Consider the following 18,094-nt stretch of genomic DNA (forward strand, 5'->3'; position numbering starts at 1 on the left):
TACATCAGCTGCTCAGACCCACCTCAGTATTGCCAATGACACAAGTTCCAGACTCATACACCAGGCCCGGAGAAATCCTGTGATTGGTTTAACAATCACAAGGTTGGACCCAGAATTTATTATTTCTTTCATTTTATTTGCCTCTGGTTTTTGAGCTGTTCGAGTTCCTGTTTTGAAGCTTTTCTCTACAACCATGAGGGCTAAAAGGTGACCTTTTTCTTTTTAAGTTAAAACTGAGATTCTCATGTAATCACCTGACTCCAGGAGCTGGGGATTTGAGAAAAACAGCAAATACTGCAAGCCTTGGGATAAAATCGGGGGAACTGGCAACACTGGCATCTAAAGTCATTGCAAGAGTACTCCTCTTCCCTTCGCTGAGAATACATTTTGACCGGTCTCTCAATTTAAGGTCTTCAGCTCTGGTGGAAGGAAAATGGAAACTCAGAGAACTTCCTTTTCAGAGCCCAACAAAAATGCATCAACATCCCTGCAATAACAGAAGCTGAAGAAAGATGTAGGGCATGGGGGAGGGAAGAATAAGAGTTTAAACAAACAATCCAAGGTCAAGCAGCTGAAGCTAGGGTGTACTAGGACCTAAACTCTATGTAAGACTATTCTATAGGCAGGCCCTGATGCAGCAAGGCACTTAAGCACATTTAACTTTAAGCACAGAATTAGTGTAAAGTTAGGCATGGGCTTAAATGCTTTGCTGAGTTTGGGGCTAGCTAGCCATTCTCTTCAAATGCCTTGCTGTGTAGATGATAAGGGTGGAAGACATGGATTATAATCTAACATCTCACTGGGCAATCTGAAAGGAGGAGCAATACAGTATGGCTGGAAAAGTGGAAATGCTGCTGTCCTAAGGTAGAGGCATATTTGCTGACAGTAAGCGATCAAGCCTAACACGGTGGGTTCTGCTATCTGTCTGCTGACATAGGACTGAGGCTCTTATTATTTGTACATGTCTGTTTGCTTCCCATTCAAGTCTCATCTGTGCCTCCACTGAAAACCCATTCCCGGCTGACCTGTTCTGGAGGTGCCTGGCCCCAGCTGAACACTCACAATCTCTAGGTGTCGAGCGTGGCTTTGGTTTTCCAGTTGGCTCCCCAGTGACCAACTGGCATGGAGATTGCTGATTGGGGAGGCAACTTGTTCACTGCCCATGCCATCTCCATATCGAGATCAGTCAATGGGCCAGTTCCCCAGCTGGTGTAAATCACTGTAACTCCACTGAAGTCAGTGGGTCAGATCCACAGCTGGTATAGATCAGCGTAGCTGCATTGAAGTCAATGGGCTAGATCCCCAGCTGGTGTCGATCAGGGTAGCACCATTAAATCCAATGGCACTCCTCTGATTTACACCCGTTGGAGAACTACCACCCAGAATAACTCCCTCTCAAGCCCAAGGAGGAGGGGTGGAGCCATGGTAAATGCAGCCAATAATCTATTCTGATCCTTTCAGATCAGGCCTACGCACTGGTCATCACTTGACCAATACAGAGTAACAGCCATCAGTCCCTGCTCCAATGCATTCAGTATTTATGACAAAACTTCAAACCCCAGCAATTTGTAAGAGGTGCCAAGAATCATCCAGCTCTCAGTGCTTTGAAAATATAAAAATCAGAATCATGGTTCAAAATAATGTATGTTTTTATTCATAGAAATGCAATATAAATATTCCCCACTGCAATGATTGCAAGGTACATTTTAATACTGAACACAGGCCAAGGAACATGTTATGTAAGGACTGAAATGGAGCCGAAAACAACAGCAGGACTCAGTTAGAATCAACAGCAAAGGGATTATGTGAAAACCAACATGGCACGTTTCCCTAAGTGAGACCCAGCTGTGCCATCAATGTGAGGGTATTCTCTGGGCTGCCCAGATCCACGCCCACACACTCTTCCCAATCCAGAGGGTCCAGTCCTGAAATGCACTGGCACTGGAATGTGGGCGTGATGATTCCCACCCTCCTGATGGAGATGGTGGTTTGTTCCTGCATGGTCTTTCCTGCCGCCACATCCAACTCCACGTAAACAACCCATTGGAGAGGGGGCAGAAACGCTAGCTACAGAGTGAGATATCCGCTCACTCACCCCAGGAGCACTGCATTGGCTGCAGGGAGCTACTCCTGATTTACAGCAGGGTGAGAAGAGAATCAGCCCCAGTGGGCCAGAGCCTTGGCTGGTGTAAATTGGTGTAGCTCCATTGAAGTCAATTGGCCAGATCCCCACCTGGTGTAAATCAGCTTAGCTCTGTGGAGATCAACAGACCACCTCCCCCACTGGCATAAATCAGCATAGACCCATGGAAATCAATGGGCGAGATCCCCAGCTGGTGTAAATCAGCGTAGCTCCATTAAAGACAATGGGCCAACTCCTTGAATAGCATGAACCAATCTCACTCCAGTGAAATCAATGATGCCACATTAATTTACACCGGCTGAGGATCTGGCCCAGTGTGTCTGAGGGCCCAGTCCTATGAGGACCTGAGCACTTCCTGCTTGCTGTGGGGTCACCCTCAAGGGTGCTCAGCAGCTGACAGCACTGGGTCCCTGTGTAGGTCTGGTCTCACTTTCACTGACTCCGGTGTAAGGCCAGAGTGACACCACAGAAGTCACTGGAGTTAGGCCGGTGTGAGAGCAGAATTGCTCTACATGCCTGTATGTTGCATGGGGTGGGGTGGGGTGGGGAAGATTTACCTGTATCATGGGAAGGAACAGAATCAGATGTCGCTTATCAAATATTGTTAAAAGATGAAATGCAGGAAGATCCATCCAAAGCCTTGAAAATGCCACTGTTGATTTCCTTAGCAAACACCGTCTATTCTCAGCATTTAAAATCAGTGCTTAAACAAACCACAACATTGGGACAAATTATGCCGCCCCCCCACTCCTGGCCAGTCATGAGAAAATGTGTAAAATGCTAACAGGTGAAGGCCAAAGCGGTCCCAAGATGATTGCCTCTCTTGCCATGGAAACCACATTTTGATTCCTTCAGGGATTTGCTTGGAGCCTGTGGCTGGCAGAGTGGGTGGAACATTGAATTTTACACTTTGACGCCTCTCAGGGCCAGTGAGTCACAAAATGACTTGGCTTTGAGCTAATCCCAGCCACCTGCCACCATTAAAAAAGGCCTGCGTTTCCTGAAAGGATGAAGGGCTTGACCAGTCTCCAGGCATGGTGGCGATGCGCTCTCTCACTGCGTCTCGTTAGCGTACACTAGGTTTTTGATTAATGCCGGTGGATACAGTCCCCTGCAGTTTCTGTGCACTCAAGGGCCGGTTCCTCAAGCTGCACAGATCTGTCTGATGGTGACAGACTCTGTCTAGCATATTGAGAAGATGCTGCTGAGATTGGGAGGGTCTGTCACTCCACCAGCTAGACAGGAGGCCCCTGACAGTACTGGACGAGGCCCAAATGGCACTGCTCCTGAGGGAGAGAAGAGTGGCTCCGATTGCTGGGAGAGCAGAGCTATTTAAACAATAGGGGTGAGATAACATAGGAAGTCAGGACCCATTAGTATGGTTACAACAAACACACAAAGCCCCAGCCAGACCCCTCAGCCCCTGGATGAGAAACACCCAGGTAGCACTAATCACAGAGAAGTCCCTCATTGCCAAATGGCCTAAATAAATTAATCATCAGTGGCCTGGGATTCGGCTGCGTAAGGCCTACAGTCCCCGTTGCTCCAGCCACTGGTGTGGTGCAGGCTCCTCCCAGAAACCTCTCCCCACAGCAGTGCTGGCCATGAGTCAGTCAAGCGTCCTGGCGCAGGAGGAGATGTCAGAGTCCGGCTTGCAGGCTGCAGAGTCACTGTTGAAAGCTGGTCCTGAGGGTTGTCTTTGACTAGATCTTACCAGGCTGGAGCACAGGGGCTATTTCGGGATCATTTCCCTGTCCGGAGCACTTGAGTGAGGTAGGACTGTCTCTTCCGCACCTCCTGGCCCAACTGCTCTTTCAGCGAGTTCACCTGGGGAGCATGGGGCCATTACGACTACGGAGAGGCAAGGTAATACTTCCCCATGGGGCTGTACAGGGATCTGCCTTATGGGGCCTGGGCATCTCCCCAAGGGAATACTGAGGCAGAAAATAATACTCTCCCCGGACCTGCCCTGGGGGTCCGATTCCTGTGGCCCTGCCCTCTGGCACTGCATGGCAGGGGTGAGAGGCTCTGTGATCAGAATTGTGCCACCCAAGTGTACGGCTCCCCTTGGCAGTAGACACTTCACCAGCCATAGCACCCTACTCTGCCCCACCAGCCCCAGTCTTGCCCGACGTGGCCTCTGCATGAGCTCATTCAAACCTGGTGCCCATGTGGTGCCCGTACCAGCAGCCAGGGCATGGCCTTCCCGATGGCTTTTAAAGATGTTACTGTTGTGTGCCTAACCCCTCTACCTGATCCTCTAAGTCCTTGACACGCTGCTTGTGGGCTCTCTCCCGGGACTCCAGGGACCATTCAGCCTGGAGCTGGGTGCTGCGCAGCCTCTCCGTCTCCAGCTCCATCAGGCGCTGGGCATGTGCCCGCTCCATCTCTGTGATCTGGGCCTAGCACAGAAACATAGGGCAGGGCGTCAGCCAAATCCCGCTGGAATCATGTACTGGGCCATTGGGCAATGCAGGACAAGGGCCTGGACCCAGATGCTCCTTGTCCTTTAGCCTTCCCTCAGGTCATTTCCACAGGGCAGTGCTGAGCTAGCACTGTCCGTTTCCAACAGCCACGTGGGGCTCCAGTACCCGTGTGCGGGCTCACAAAGAGCCATTTCCCCCTTTAGTGACTCTGCACCATTCACATGGTGCCTGACCCTTAGCTCCCCTGTGCTGGCTGCAGACAGGTCCCTGACCTCTCTCAAAGGACCCCTTGCAGGGTGTGGGCAAGCATGTGGACACCTGCTCCCCAGGCTCCTTCACAGCTGCTGCCTCGGGCCTGGACCCTCTCAAAGAGGTGAGTGTCTGGGCTGCAGTGCACCGTGTCCTGCCTCCCTGTCCCTGGATCCCCTCGCTTCTCAGAGAGACTGTGTCCAAACAGCACCGTGTCCCGCCAGATCTGGTCTCTGGGGAACTCCACATGGGGGGCGCAGGCTGGGGGGTGAGGAGAACTGGCCTTGGCCAGCGCCTCCGCCTGCACCCAGGCCACAAGACCCCATGCACCCCATCTCCTAGCCAGGGGAGCCAGGACATGGATTAGAGCCCCCTGCAGGAGCAGAGAGACTTTCCCTGCCCTAACAGGAACCAGAAGATCTCCTCACCCCACCAGGCCTGGAAACTGGGAGACCCCTTTCCTGGGCACCTGGCCTCCTCCTCCCCAGCCACGGAACTGGGGCGGAAGAAGTTTCCTGGGTAGAGCCTCCTCCCAGCAGGCACCTTCCGAGACCCCTGGCCACAGATGATGGCATGGGCTACGGCTTCCTTTGGCTGGGACTCTAGGCATCCTTTGGACTCTGCTGAGCTCCTGTTTGCTCCTACTTACCCCCTGCCTGGCCCGCCTCCCTCTGCCCACACCCCCTGTGCTCCTCTCCCTCCCTTTTCCTACTCCCATGAGCCTTCATCTCATCTCCTCACCCCAGGGCAGAGTAACCCTCTAAGGCGCCCTCATTTCCTGTGACAAACCACCGTTACCAGTGGACTGACCTGCAGTGGCTGATTCTGTCTCAGGGTGTCCTCCACCTCCTGGTGCAGACTGCTCAGTGACAGGTCCAGCTGCTTCTTCTCTGCACTGAAACGCATGGCATTGTCTTCTTTCCTGAGCGTCTCCCGTTCTGCCTGCAAGGACAAGTCGCATGGCAGGGACCTTCACTTCCCCTCTGGCACGCACATTGCTCAGCAGTTCCCAGTGGGCTGGGATTTTCAAGGTCTTGGGCTGATTTTCAAAAGAGCCCCACTGCACCCCTGAAAACCTGGCCCTACCAGCTGGCACACATAGCTGGCTTTGGCTGCCTGGAGCTGGCACGCTCATTGAAGCCAGGGTACCTTCTGGAGTGTCTGCTTGCTGAGTTCATTATTACAGCAACAGCTAGAGACCCATCCCAATCTAAACAGACAACACAGAGAAAAGGTGCAGAGTGGAAACTGAGGCACAGGGAGGGAAAGTGACTTGTCCAAGGTCACTAGCAGATGCAGGGCTAGCACGCAGATCCCCTGCCTCCCAGTCCAGTACTCTTCCCACTGGACCATCCCAGTACCTATGAGAACAGCTGCATCAAGATGTGGAACTGAGGCAGAGGACTTTTCTATCTCCCAGGATTCTGTGCTGTAGGTGAGGGCAGTGTGGGGCAGGCCTCCTTCAACAGAGGGCAGAGTGACAGCAGAGGAATCTTGGGAGGGAAACAAGGGAGTCACCGGAGGCAATGCTGAGGGAGCAGTCCGAGGGGGAGGGTGGTTCCAGAAGTGAGGGAGCAGCCATGTCAAAGGCCATGTGTAGATTGAGAAGGAAAAGAGCGTGGTGAAGCACTGGAATGGGTTACCTAGGGAGGTGGTGGAATCTCCATCCTTAGAGGTTTTTAAGGCCCAGCTTGACAAAGCCCTGGCTGGGATGATTTAGTTGGTGTTGGTCCTGCTTTGAGCAGGGGGTTGGACTAGATGACCTCCTGAGGTCTCTTCCAACCCTAATCTTCTATGATTCTATGACAGAGATGGAGAGGAGACCTTGAGACCTGGCTAAGAAGAAGCCGGGGAAACCCTGGGGAGGGAAAAGCCAGTGGAGTGGAAAGGGCAGAGCCCAGGCCGTGGGAAGAGACAGCACATCTGAGGTGTTTGGAGGAAAAGGCAGGTGGGATCAAGAGAGAAGCAGAGTTGGGGGAAGACCCCAGGAGGTAGGGAAGGACTCAGGATGATGGGACGGGGGTGGGGGGAAGCAGTGGGATGAGGTGGATCGTGGGGAAGGCTGAGGGTTTGCAGCTGAAATGGGGACACCATGCCGGTCACTATTCAGTGGAAGAAAGAGCCATCAGGGACTGGCCTCACAGCCCAGAGCTCTGGACACAAATCAACTTCTTGGCAGTTTGTTGAGGTCTGAAGGGCCCTTGGGCAGGCGAGACCAGCCGTGGAGCAGAGCCACATTAGCCAGGACAGTGCAGTGAATGCCTCTCCTCCAGTAGCACTTTCAGTATCTGTGCACACAGTGCACAAAGGCTGGCCAGGAAGAACCACGCTGCAGAGCTGAGCTCCCGAAGGGCACAACCATCTTCAGGGCAGCATCTGGAGGCTGGTCATGGCATGATGGTACAAGCAGGGCTGTGTCTAGAACCCCCAGCTGCGAGAAGGTCCCCAAAGGCCCAGCGCTTGGGCGATGCTCTGCGTGGAGCCTGCTGGCTGGTCAGGGGCCTTTGTTACCAGCAGTCCCTGCCCTGCATGAACAGATAAAAGCCTCCAAATAACCAAAGGAAGGCCTGTCCCTTTAAAAAACAATGAGCGTCTCCTGGAAGAAAATGTTAAAAGGAGAAGAGAAGAAAGCAAAATCCAAAATAAATAAACGGCCACATCCGGATTTCCCCTCCTGAGACGCTACTCAAGGGTTTTATGAGTTCGATATGAATTACCCTCCCTGGCCATTTACAGCTGATCTTCTGGAACTCATTAGCTATCCTCTCCCGCCCCCCAGCCCAGGGGAAGAGGTTGAGCACAGGGAATAAAGGGGCACCATGTAAAAGCTATTTCATGCTTGCTGAGACTCTCATACAGCCTGTAATGTTGCTTTTCCACAACAGAAAAATATCACATTTCCCTTCATCCTAGTTTCTGCAGCTAGAAAATCCATTAAGATGCCTGATGGACAATCCCTATTCAGTGCCAAGCTCAGCCAGCAAAGGCATACCTGGCTTTCCTGCCTCTATGGCAGATCCAGAGCAGAACATTTCCTAGCCTCAACTCTGGGAGCACGTGTTTTCAAGGATCCCAGTTCAGGCATTCCCTGCTAGCTAACACTAAGACATTAGACAACAAAACGTACTTTTATATAGAATTCTTTATAGAGAGCCCCACCAAGCCCTCTGCAGGGGGAACTGGATAGCTCAAAGGGTGAATAATGGCCTCTAGTGCCTTATACTTCTAGAATGATGGTTTGAACTCAACCTGGATCAGCTGTGACCTAGAGAGAGGTGAGAGAGTCCAGCCTCAACAAGGTAACTTATCCGCATAATTCTCACCCTGGAACACAAAGCTTTACTAATGTTGCAAGTCAAGATGGCCCCAAATCCAGGTGTTCTCTACCCCAACAGCTGTCTAGTGACAACAGGGCCACCCAGAGGATTCAGTGGGCCTGGGGCAAAGCAATTTCGGGGGCCCCTTCCATAAAAAAAAGTTGTAATGCTATAGAATACTATATTCTCGTGGGGGCCCCTGCAGGGCCTGGGGCAAATTGCTCCACTTGCACCCCCCCACCCCCGGGCCGCCCTGAGTGACAATGGTCCTTCCTTCTCCAAGGGTGCAACCCAGCTGCATTGAAGATGGCTGCTCTTGGAATGGCTTCCACAGCAAGAAATATTATTGCTTGATTGGATTGTTTTTCCTTTCTTTGCTGATATTTCTTGGGATTTCGAATGCAAACCCCAGGGGGTTTGATCATTATAACAACTTCTTTAGCACCGAAAGGGCCCAACTAGGACATGCTGGGAACAGCTACAGCAGTGAAAAGGAGCAAGCAAAGACAATGAAGCTGACGTGCTGAAGTCATGCATGCTGCCCACTAACACATCTGCACATACCTTTTCCCCTTCTCCATCCAAAGGTTGCTTGGCTCCACCTCTGGAGTGAGAACCAGGAGTGACAATTCAACAGAATGCTATGCAAATGTTCAAAAGGAGCCCATTGTTGGATTGCAACATTAGGATATTCTTGCAGAGTTACTGGACTGTATTGATGATTCCTTCTTCCCTAGGAATCTTACTGCTTGGAATTTGATCATTCATGACAAATGAAGTTTAATTTAAAATGTCTGAAATGATCTTTGAGGAGGATTTCCGTTGTCCCATATTTTCATTTCTTGTGTACTGTTTTGTATAATCACCCTGCAGCAAAGTGCAAATCTTCCCAGGAGATCAACAGGCAATCCCAGGGAAGCACTGCACTCTGATGCAGGCACTCACTGGCATTAAACAAGATAAGTAAAATGCACCAGCTCTCACCATCTTGCTTTTCTTCCTCGACAGCCTAATTTATGCTCCTTCTAGCACTCTCAGGGAGTATATTGTTATCACTCACACAGCTCCCAGCTAATTCACTATGGAAGGGGCATAGCTCAGGGGGGCAGAAGGGTTTTGTGGTTAACACACTGACTTTAGCCTCAGGAACGCTGGGTTTGAATCCCAGCTCTGCTATGTGAGATCTGGAGCAAGTCACCTAATCTGTTTTGGTGCCTCAGTTCTCATGGGGATAATGTACCTTCCTTTCTCCCACTCTTTGTGTATTTCAATTGTACACTCTTCAGTGCGGCAATTGTCCTTTACAATGGATGAGTACAGCACCCAGCATGATGGGATGCCAGTCTCCTTTGGGACAGAAGGGTACTACTGCAATAATGAGCCATGAACAGAGGACTAATAGTCTTTTAGCCAGCCTTGGCGCTCATATCATGGAGTGTTGTGTTTCTTTTTGACTTTCCTGCACCTTATTTCTGAGGTTGCATAAGGGGAACTGGAATGTAGTCATGACCAAGAGTGGAAGATACAGTATTCATCACATTCTCCTCTTCTCCCTCCCAGTGCTAATGCAGAACAACTTGATTAGTTCAGTATGGACCTCTGAAATAGATCTCTATCCGACAGTATCACCAGAATTGTATTGGACACTCCCTGGAGCTGGGAAATGCCTTGTGACTTTCGGCTCAGAGCGGGATGTTTAAACGACTGTTCCGGAGCTTCGTTTTCACACTGTCCCTTAGAATCCCGATGATGTACCAATGCAATGCAATGTATGCCAACAGGAATTCAGCAGATTCAGCAGCTCACTCCCATCCCACAATCTACAACTGATTTTTCAAAAGGAAACCAAACGGGTGGCTCTATCCTCTGCAGCGCAGCACACCCAAAATCACAACTGCACACACACATGCCCATTTGTGAAGAAAACCAGGACAATGATCTGACTACCTTGTGTGAATTAAACTCCTTACTATAGTAAATGGAAAGCAGTGACATAGTTAGGGAAACAGCTGTTGGACACAGCCAGAAGTGACTTCCTTTGGGTCAAATTCTGGACCTGATGCAAAACCCAAGGAGCTGGACTGTATGTTGGGAAGGTCTGGCAGGAAGGAATCCTTCCCCACATCATGGAGATGATCCATGGTAGTTATCTCTGGCCTCCCCTTCTTCAGGAGGGAGAGCCTAGCAGATCTGCACCACTCTTTCCTTGGCCTCCCCCCCATACATTGATAGCTCCCATGGACCTGTTCTCAGGGGTCCTGGGCCCCCATCCAGGGCTCTCCACATCGGCCCCACCCTACACAGTCACCTGATCTGTGAGATGGGAGGGGGGAGGAGAGCAGAGGGGGTGTGAATTGCTGACTCCTTCCACTTAATGCTCCTAGCAAAACCTTAATCCACACCCTGTAGGACATGCTTGTGTCCAATCCATCAGGTACTGAGTTTATCTGCTACAACCAACTTGACCTTTCTCTTATTAGTGACTTTGTCTCTTAAGAGACCACCCCAACGTCTCCCTATACGTACTGGGCCAACTCGGCTCTAAGTCACACTAGCCTCAGTCAGAGGTAACTCCATGGACTTCAGTGAAGTGACACCAGAGCTCCATGAGTGCGACTGGGAATGCTGAGTATAGACCTGTTCCATCTTTATTACCAGATCTCCACTATTAAGTAACCAAGCCCTTAAGCAGTTGCTTCGAACAGGTTCTTTATTGCCTGTTCTGTTCCTGTACAGCTCTATGGACACCCTCAATAGAGAAAATGTTAAAAGAAACAGTTCCCCTTTTCTCACCAAGTCCCAGGCTCTGGTACACCTTGTTGGCTAATATCAAGGTATTAATAAAGGGAAATTTTCCTCACCTGTTCATCTTCTTTCTTTGAGATTGTCTAAACCAGTGGTTATTGTTCCTCCCAACCAAATGTTTGGACTGGTATAGCAGATCAGAGAGAATTTCCCCCCTCCTAATAAAGGCCCAGATCAGAACAGATCTGAGGCCTGATTTTTACTCATGTTGTCCATGCAGTTGCAAGCAAAACACATGCTCCCTTGTGCATATAGGTTGTGTGTGCACTTAGCACAACTGCATGCATCGGAAGGGTAGTAATGTCTATTTCGCACATGTAGTTACCAACTCTGCATACACTTTTGGGGTGACGAAACATGCAAATCAAGCACAACTGAATACATTTTTATGATTCCAGCTGTGCATTGAACATTGGCTCTCATGCTTCCCTTACACAGTTTTAATGTTACAGCTTGTTGATTTGTAAGGTGCTCCAAACGAGGCACTGGCTGCCACATTAAACAAAGCTATGTATGTCCCCGATGGAGAGGCTAACATCATGGTAGTCACCCCTTTCAGGCTGTCACTAACATCTGAACAGGAGCACCCACTGCTTCCTGTGGCATCAGTGGGGTTAGTTGCATCATTCTACCAGGCAGCTCACAGCTTCTGTTAAGATCCAGTTTATTTGAACAGACCCTGGAATCACAGGGCCACAGGGGCAAGGGCAGCAATGCCAAGGAAACATTCACTTCCAGAGCAGGACAATCTGTTCTGCCAGGGAGAGCAGCTTTAAGCTCAGTCTTCATGGGGACACCCACAGGGGAACCCATGGGGCCAAGCTGGCTGTATTGTCCAAGCAGAATAGAGCAGGAAGCAAGGCTGCCCTGGGGGTTAGTTCAGCCAATGCCCAATTTGTGAGGCCCTCCTGGATTCCTTGAGGGTTCTTGATGCTGGAAAAGGGGAGACGGCTTCTCTGGAGGGACGTGGATGTTCAGCACCAGGATCTCTCAGTCCTGGGCTTCCCTACTTTGCCTCACCAACAAGAGCATGAACCTGCTGCTGGAAAATCACTGGTCGCTGAGTTAGATGGGGTGGAGTCAGACTCATGGCCAGGTTTTTGGTCTGCTGAAGGGTCTTTGCAACACTAGGGGAAACATATTCTTAGGGGTCCTGGGGTGATGTAGGGGCTGCTGTAGCACCACTAAGCCACCTCCTTGCATGAGGGGCATGGCTGGGGATGAAGGGCATGGCTCCTGCTGATCCCTGGACAGCACAGTGCCCCCTACTGGCTGCTGTTAGCCAGTGTAGTTCACAGAAGCCCAGGCTGGAATAGTTTTGAACGGCCTCTGATCCCTTTTGTTTGGAGCTGTCAATATATCAGCGGCACCCAGACTCCACCCAGGAGCCCTTTGCAGCCACCCTCACCTTTCATACCTTGACTGTGCAGATCAAGGAAGAGTGTTGCATTCTGAGACCTGCAGTGCCGGATCCCCAGCTGATGTAAATGGGTGTAGCTCCACTGGGGTCAATGGGCCAGATTCCTAGCTGGCATAAATGGGTGTAGCTCTGCTGATGACAATGAGACAGATCCCCAGCGGGTGTCAATCAGCATAGCTTCACTGAAGTCAGTGAAAATTGACACCCACTGAGGATCAGGCTGGATGTCTCTGTGGGCTGCCCTGGTGTGTCTGAGAGGAGAGTAGCTGCAGGACCCAGGCTGTGTTTGCTCTGCAGCGGCTCATCCCAATTACTTGACAATGGCAGGTTTCCCCACCCCATGCCCTGCCCGTCCTTCCTTCTCCTGTGAGGGAAGGTGTTTCCCTTTGCAAGGCATAGTGCCTTCCTTCTCCAAGGCTCCCAGTCAGAGTCCAGTGCTTCACACTCCCTGGCCCAGCTTCTCCTAGTGGAGCACTGCAAACAGCTGGCCTGCTGGAGGATCACCCCAGGAAGGGCATCCTCAGGTGGTGCAGAGTTGACAGAATGGCTCCTATGCCAGCCCACCTCCCTGTGGCCAGCACTGGAGATGGTGCCAGCGCATCCTTGCACCCCAGTGATCCACAGCTGTTGCCTAGGCCCCTTCAGACTATTCGCAGCTGGTGCAGGTTAGAGCAGCCCTCACGGGACTTATACTGGGGACCATCCCAATGCACAGCCAGCCCAGGGTCAGTGGGTGTGTAAAGGTGATGCAGTCCACTCAAGTTATGCCATGTGAATTTCATTCGCAGCTGAGGAACTAGGCTGTTCGGATATGAATATCAATGGCGTGTAGCCATTTCTGGGGTGGAGGAGATGGCCAATCAGCAGACGAGCATGCTGTGCAGCACTGGATGAAAGGGAAAATTTGGCCCTGTGGCAAATCCATCCTCTTATGGAAAGAGCCATGAGATGAAGTCTCACAGCACAACTGATGCTCACAGCACACAGGTAAGGACCTGTGATTGCCTCCATCTTTCAGACAGGCAAATTGAGACACAACACAAGGACCTGATGTCACTCCCCCACAGTCACCTAGCAAGTCAGTGGCAGAGGCAGGGACAGCACTAAGGAGATCCTGGCTCCCAATCCTGCACTCAGTGCAGACTATGCTAAGGGAGCAAACATATCCCATACTCCTCCATCCTCTCTGCAGTAGGTAGCTCAGTCTCCGAGGACATTCAGTCCATGATATTTTACTCTGGGTCAGTTCCCATGGGATTGCTGCTGCACCCAGCTCTACGTGCCGTGGTCAAGTTCAGAAACCATCAAACTGGTTGACAATGAAACAATAAAAACTATGAAACCATCAAAAAAGAGAGTTCTGAATGAAAGAATGTGTGTGTGTGTGTTTGGGGCAGCAGGGGAAAGGAATAGCAGCTGATTAAAGAGACAAAAACTTTTAGACACCAATCTTTTTGGGTAGAGGGGTCAAAAGTCAATCTGAAACCACTTGTATTAAATTTAGAAGACGGCTTTAGCACATGGTTTGGATTTTGCTTCCCCCATCACTAGAGCTAATTAGGCCAATCCCAGAGTGCCCCTGCTGATACCTAACACATGCGTGACACAAATTATTCCTTCGAACTGGAATCAGCGCCTCAGAGCTGAACATTAGCTCCCTCTCTAAGCAGGAGAAGAAATCAGGTAGCCAAGAGGCACGCACATGTATGTGTGTGCACGCATTTGTGCTTGTGCATTTGTGTTTGTGGGAGTTTTGGAGGAGAGTACATTTGAATGAAGAGTTTTGAACTCATTATCTGGACTACATTCAAAGAATGCGAGAGCAATAATCATGTACATAAATGCATGTGGTGGGAAGTGACTGGATGGGGGCCAAGAAAACAAAGGTTACTGGAACACACAGCCAGCGCTCTCTCTCTCCCACTCACAGGATTCTGCTTGGGCTTTTGTGTTAGCATGGTTATGTCTATTCCATGTTATGTGACTGTGGGAATGCACAGAGCCTGACTCTCCTCTCTCTCACAGAAGTCTGTCTCCACTGACTTCAATTGGCAGAGGTGGAAGGGAAAGCTCACATCTATACCACACTATGGCTCTGGTTCAGGAAAGTGCTTAAGCATGTGCTTGACTTCAGTGGAATTTGAGCACATACTTAATGTTAAGCAGTGCTTTGCTGAATTGAGATGCTTTCCTGATGCGGGATCTATATGCATGAATATACATTGTCAGAGGCAAATGTGTGTGTATGTCTGTAATATCTCTATCTATCTGTCTATCTAGAGACATGACTGTGTGCACACACAGACACGACATGATCCAAGGCAAGTGTGTCTATGTACATGATTAGTGGGGTAAATTGACACAGCTCTCTTGACTAACAAAGCCAGGCTGATTTACACCAGCTGGGGATCTGCTCCCATGTCTGTATGTTGGTGAACATGTATATCTGCACACAAATCAGAATGAAGAAGATAACCCTTTCCCCTTGCACTCCACCTTGTATTCTCACTTAGACTCTTTGCAGATCAGCAAGGTTGCATTTTGCCCTCCCTTTGCACTGGTGGACATGATGATGCAAAGGGCAGGAGAATGCAGAATCAAGCCTGCTCTCTGGATGTATATGCTGGTAAATGCACCACTGGCAGGTTCTCATCACTTGCTTTACTTATTATTTATACTCCAGTAGTGCTCAGAGGTCCTGGCCAAGCTCAGGGCCCCGTGTGCTGTGTAGACACACGATGAGGAATATCCCCAGGGGACAGGAGCGAATGATGCAGATGATGGGGAGAGCCAGGGTTTGGGGCTGGAGGAAGCACTTTGCAGATGGAGAGAGGGGCCCAGGAGTCCAGACTGGAGGGGAGGGAATCAACAAGTGAGTCAGAAAAAGGAAGGGGGTCTGGAGCAGGGGACTGAGAACAGAAGAGAGGTCCTGGACATGGATGGAATGCAGCTCATAACAATGCCGGGCAAAGGGGTGGGTGCTGGGGGCACCACAGCAATGAGGCAGTGGTCGAAGAGAGGGGCCATGGAAGGTGCGAGGTCAGAGACGGAGCAATACTACAGGGTGAGCAAAGTGGAGCAAGTGGCCCTTTAGCTGAGCAAGGGGTTGAGGGGGTGGGGGGCTAGCGAGTGGGAGGGGACACCAGAGTGGAAGCTGGAGTCACTGAGGACAAGGTCAGGGATGGAGAAGAGAGCCAGGACTCCAGGTCCGAGAGGAAGGTATTTTGGGAGGGTCTGGTGCATGGTAGCTGGCAGTGACAGATGGGGGACGAGAGAAGAACTGAACAGTGTTGTACTATGGGGGAGGAGGAAGGTGGGGAGCAGCAGCAGGGGGAGGGGAGGAGCTTTTGACCCACCTGCCTCCTACAGATCTTCACTGACTTTGCTGCTTGTATTTCTGTTCATAGATACCTGTGAATGGGCCAGATCCCCAGCTGAGGTCAATGAGCAGAGCTCCACTGACCTCTTTGGAGGTCTCAATGATTTTTCTGCTGAGGATCCAACCCTGGACATTGCTAGTATTACGCAGGCCGTGAACTAGTGTCTGCAGATGGAATACACAGCTCCAGGCCTGAGCCAGGTTATGCCTGTTTGCGTACTTGTGCGTCATTGCATGTATCCAATTTAACATCTGTTGGTGTCTTCACAACTCCCTCTACAGTACCTTGCTGAGGGTCTTCTTCAGGGCAGAATTGTCCTGCTTCAGCTCAAAGGCCGATCGCTCCAGCTCCTTGTTCTCCTCTTCTAGGTGGGCTACAGCTCGCTGCAGTGTCATCAGTCTCTCCTGGAGAATGCTGTTCTCATCCTGCACGTTCTGCAGCAATGCTGCAGCCTCCTGCTCACTCTGCTGCTGACGACAGACTATCTATGACATACCCAAGAGATGGACTGTAAGACTTTGGGGCCAGATCCCCAACTGGTGTAAATCAGTGTGGTTCCACTGCTGCACCAGGTTACACCACCAGACGGTCTGGTCCATGGCTGTCAATGGGGCTGGGGGGGAGGGAAAGAGACTTTAAGGAATTCTTATCCCTAGTGAGAGTTCAAATCCAGGCACCAGCTGAGCAGAGCAGTTGCATTTCAGAGTTAATAACAGTGTGATGCTTGTACCTTTGTGCTCTACTCTTACAGGAAGCAACTACAAGAACCAGTCTCCTTAGAATAGTGACATGTAGGCCTATGATTTACAGCCAACATTTTCAATGTCATGTGCCTAAAGCTAGGCAACAAAATCCATAGGTAGGCACCTAAATAAATGGTATGATTCCTACGAGAGCTAGGCCCACGGAAAATGAGCTGGGTGCCTAGGTCTGAAAAATGCTGGCCTACTATTTTTTGGAGCAGATATTTTCTATCTGTAAAATTGCCCACGGCACCTGCCAATACTGGAACCCAACATTCACCAGGCCAGCCTCTTGGTAAAGATAGCATCTATGCTCCAAGCGGTGAGTGTTTCATCACACGTCGGGCCTGGTGAATATAGGCTTATAGGGACATTCAAAATGTAATTAAGGTTAAAATAGGGTGACCAGATGTCCCGATTTTATAGGGACAGTCCCAATTTTTGGGTCTTTTTCTTATATAGGCTCCTATTACTCCCCACCCCCATCCCGATTTTTCACATTTGCTGTCTGGTCACCCTAGGTTAAAGATACAGGGCCAGCGCCCGGCTAGTGCAAAGCAGTGTGGCTCCACTGAGTTGTGCAGCATACACAATGGTATTTCACTGTTCCATGTAGCATGGCAAAATAGCTATTGCTATGCTACAAACTGCACAGATCATGCAGCACGGGAGAATGAGATGCAGCCCAGCCTGTCGCCAGGCTCATTTTGTCAACAGGTGGTCGCTGCTGGGCAGCCCAAGCCTAGACGAAGGTCGTAAACAGAAGTGGGTACAAGCAGGGCCGGCGCTTCCACTAGGCGACCCTAGGCGGTCGTCTAGGATGGCAGGATTTGGGGGGCGGCATTTTGCCGTCCTCGGCAGCAATTCAGTGGCGGGGGTCCTTCCGCTCCGTGTCTTCGGGGCGCTTCGGTGGCAGGTCCTTCACTCGCTCCGGGACCTGCCGCCGAAGCGCCCCGAAGACGCAGAGCGGAAGGACCCCCGCCGCTGAATGCTCTGAGGAGGAGCGCTGCCGCCTAGGGCGGCAAAAACCCTGGCGCCACTCCTGGGTACAAGATGGTGTATAGGTACAACACCTAGCACAATGGGGCCTTGTTCTCTGTCGAGGCCCCCGAGGTCACTTGTCTTCAGGGGCTGAAGCTCTTTCTGCTGTTTTTCTGCGGAGTCCTGGGTAGCAGTGGAAAAAACAATCCCTCATTGCACAGCTGCAGTTTGGGAGGTGACACATTTTCACACACTATTAGGCTGCGGAGGCCAACCCTGCTTTGGGATTGGTGCTGTGCAGATTGAGGCTGGTGTAAAGAGGTGCAGCCACAGGAGGAAAAAGCGGATACTCACCTCTCGGAACTGTTGTTCTTCAAGATGTGTTGCTCATATCCATTCCAATTAGGTGTGTGCACACCGCATGCACAGTCGTCGGAAAGTTTTTTCCCTAGCAGCACCTGTTGGGTCGGCTGTGGAGCCCTCTGGAGTGGCACCTTCATGGCGCTCAATATATGATGACCCCACTGACCCAGCGCCTCCTCAGTTCCTTCTTGCTGGCTGCTCCAACAGAGGGGAAGGCCGGCGGGTTTGGAATGGACATGAACAACACATCTTGAAGAACAACAGTTA

The 18,094-nt window shown here is 50.8% G+C and overlaps 1 protein-coding gene across 1 annotated transcript in view; it reads right to left on the reverse strand.

Moving 5' to 3' along the window:
* Positions 1-3,886: 3,886 nt before the first annotated feature.
* The window catches only part of LOC112116706 (rootletin-like), a 128,610-nt gene continuing 114,402 nt past the window's right edge, over positions 3,887-18,094 (reverse strand). The window contains exons 20-23 of the mRNA XM_029913319.1: positions 16,025-16,221; positions 5,629-5,760; positions 4,396-4,545; positions 3,887-3,970 (exon numbers count right to left, since the gene is read on the reverse strand). Coding sequence (XP_029769179.1) covers positions 3,887-3,970; positions 4,396-4,545; positions 5,629-5,760; positions 16,025-16,221 — 563 coding nt within the window. The remainder of the gene's footprint in view (positions 3,971-4,395; positions 4,546-5,628; positions 5,761-16,024; positions 16,222-18,094) is intronic.

The sequence above is a fragment of the Terrapene carolina genome, unplaced genomic scaffold, assembly GCF_002925995.2.
Source record: "Terrapene carolina triunguis isolate 2854851 unplaced genomic scaffold, T_m_triunguis-2.0 Scaffold583, whole genome shotgun sequence".
In the NCBI taxonomy this organism is placed as follows: Eukaryota; Metazoa; Chordata; order Testudines; family Emydidae; genus Terrapene; species Terrapene triunguis.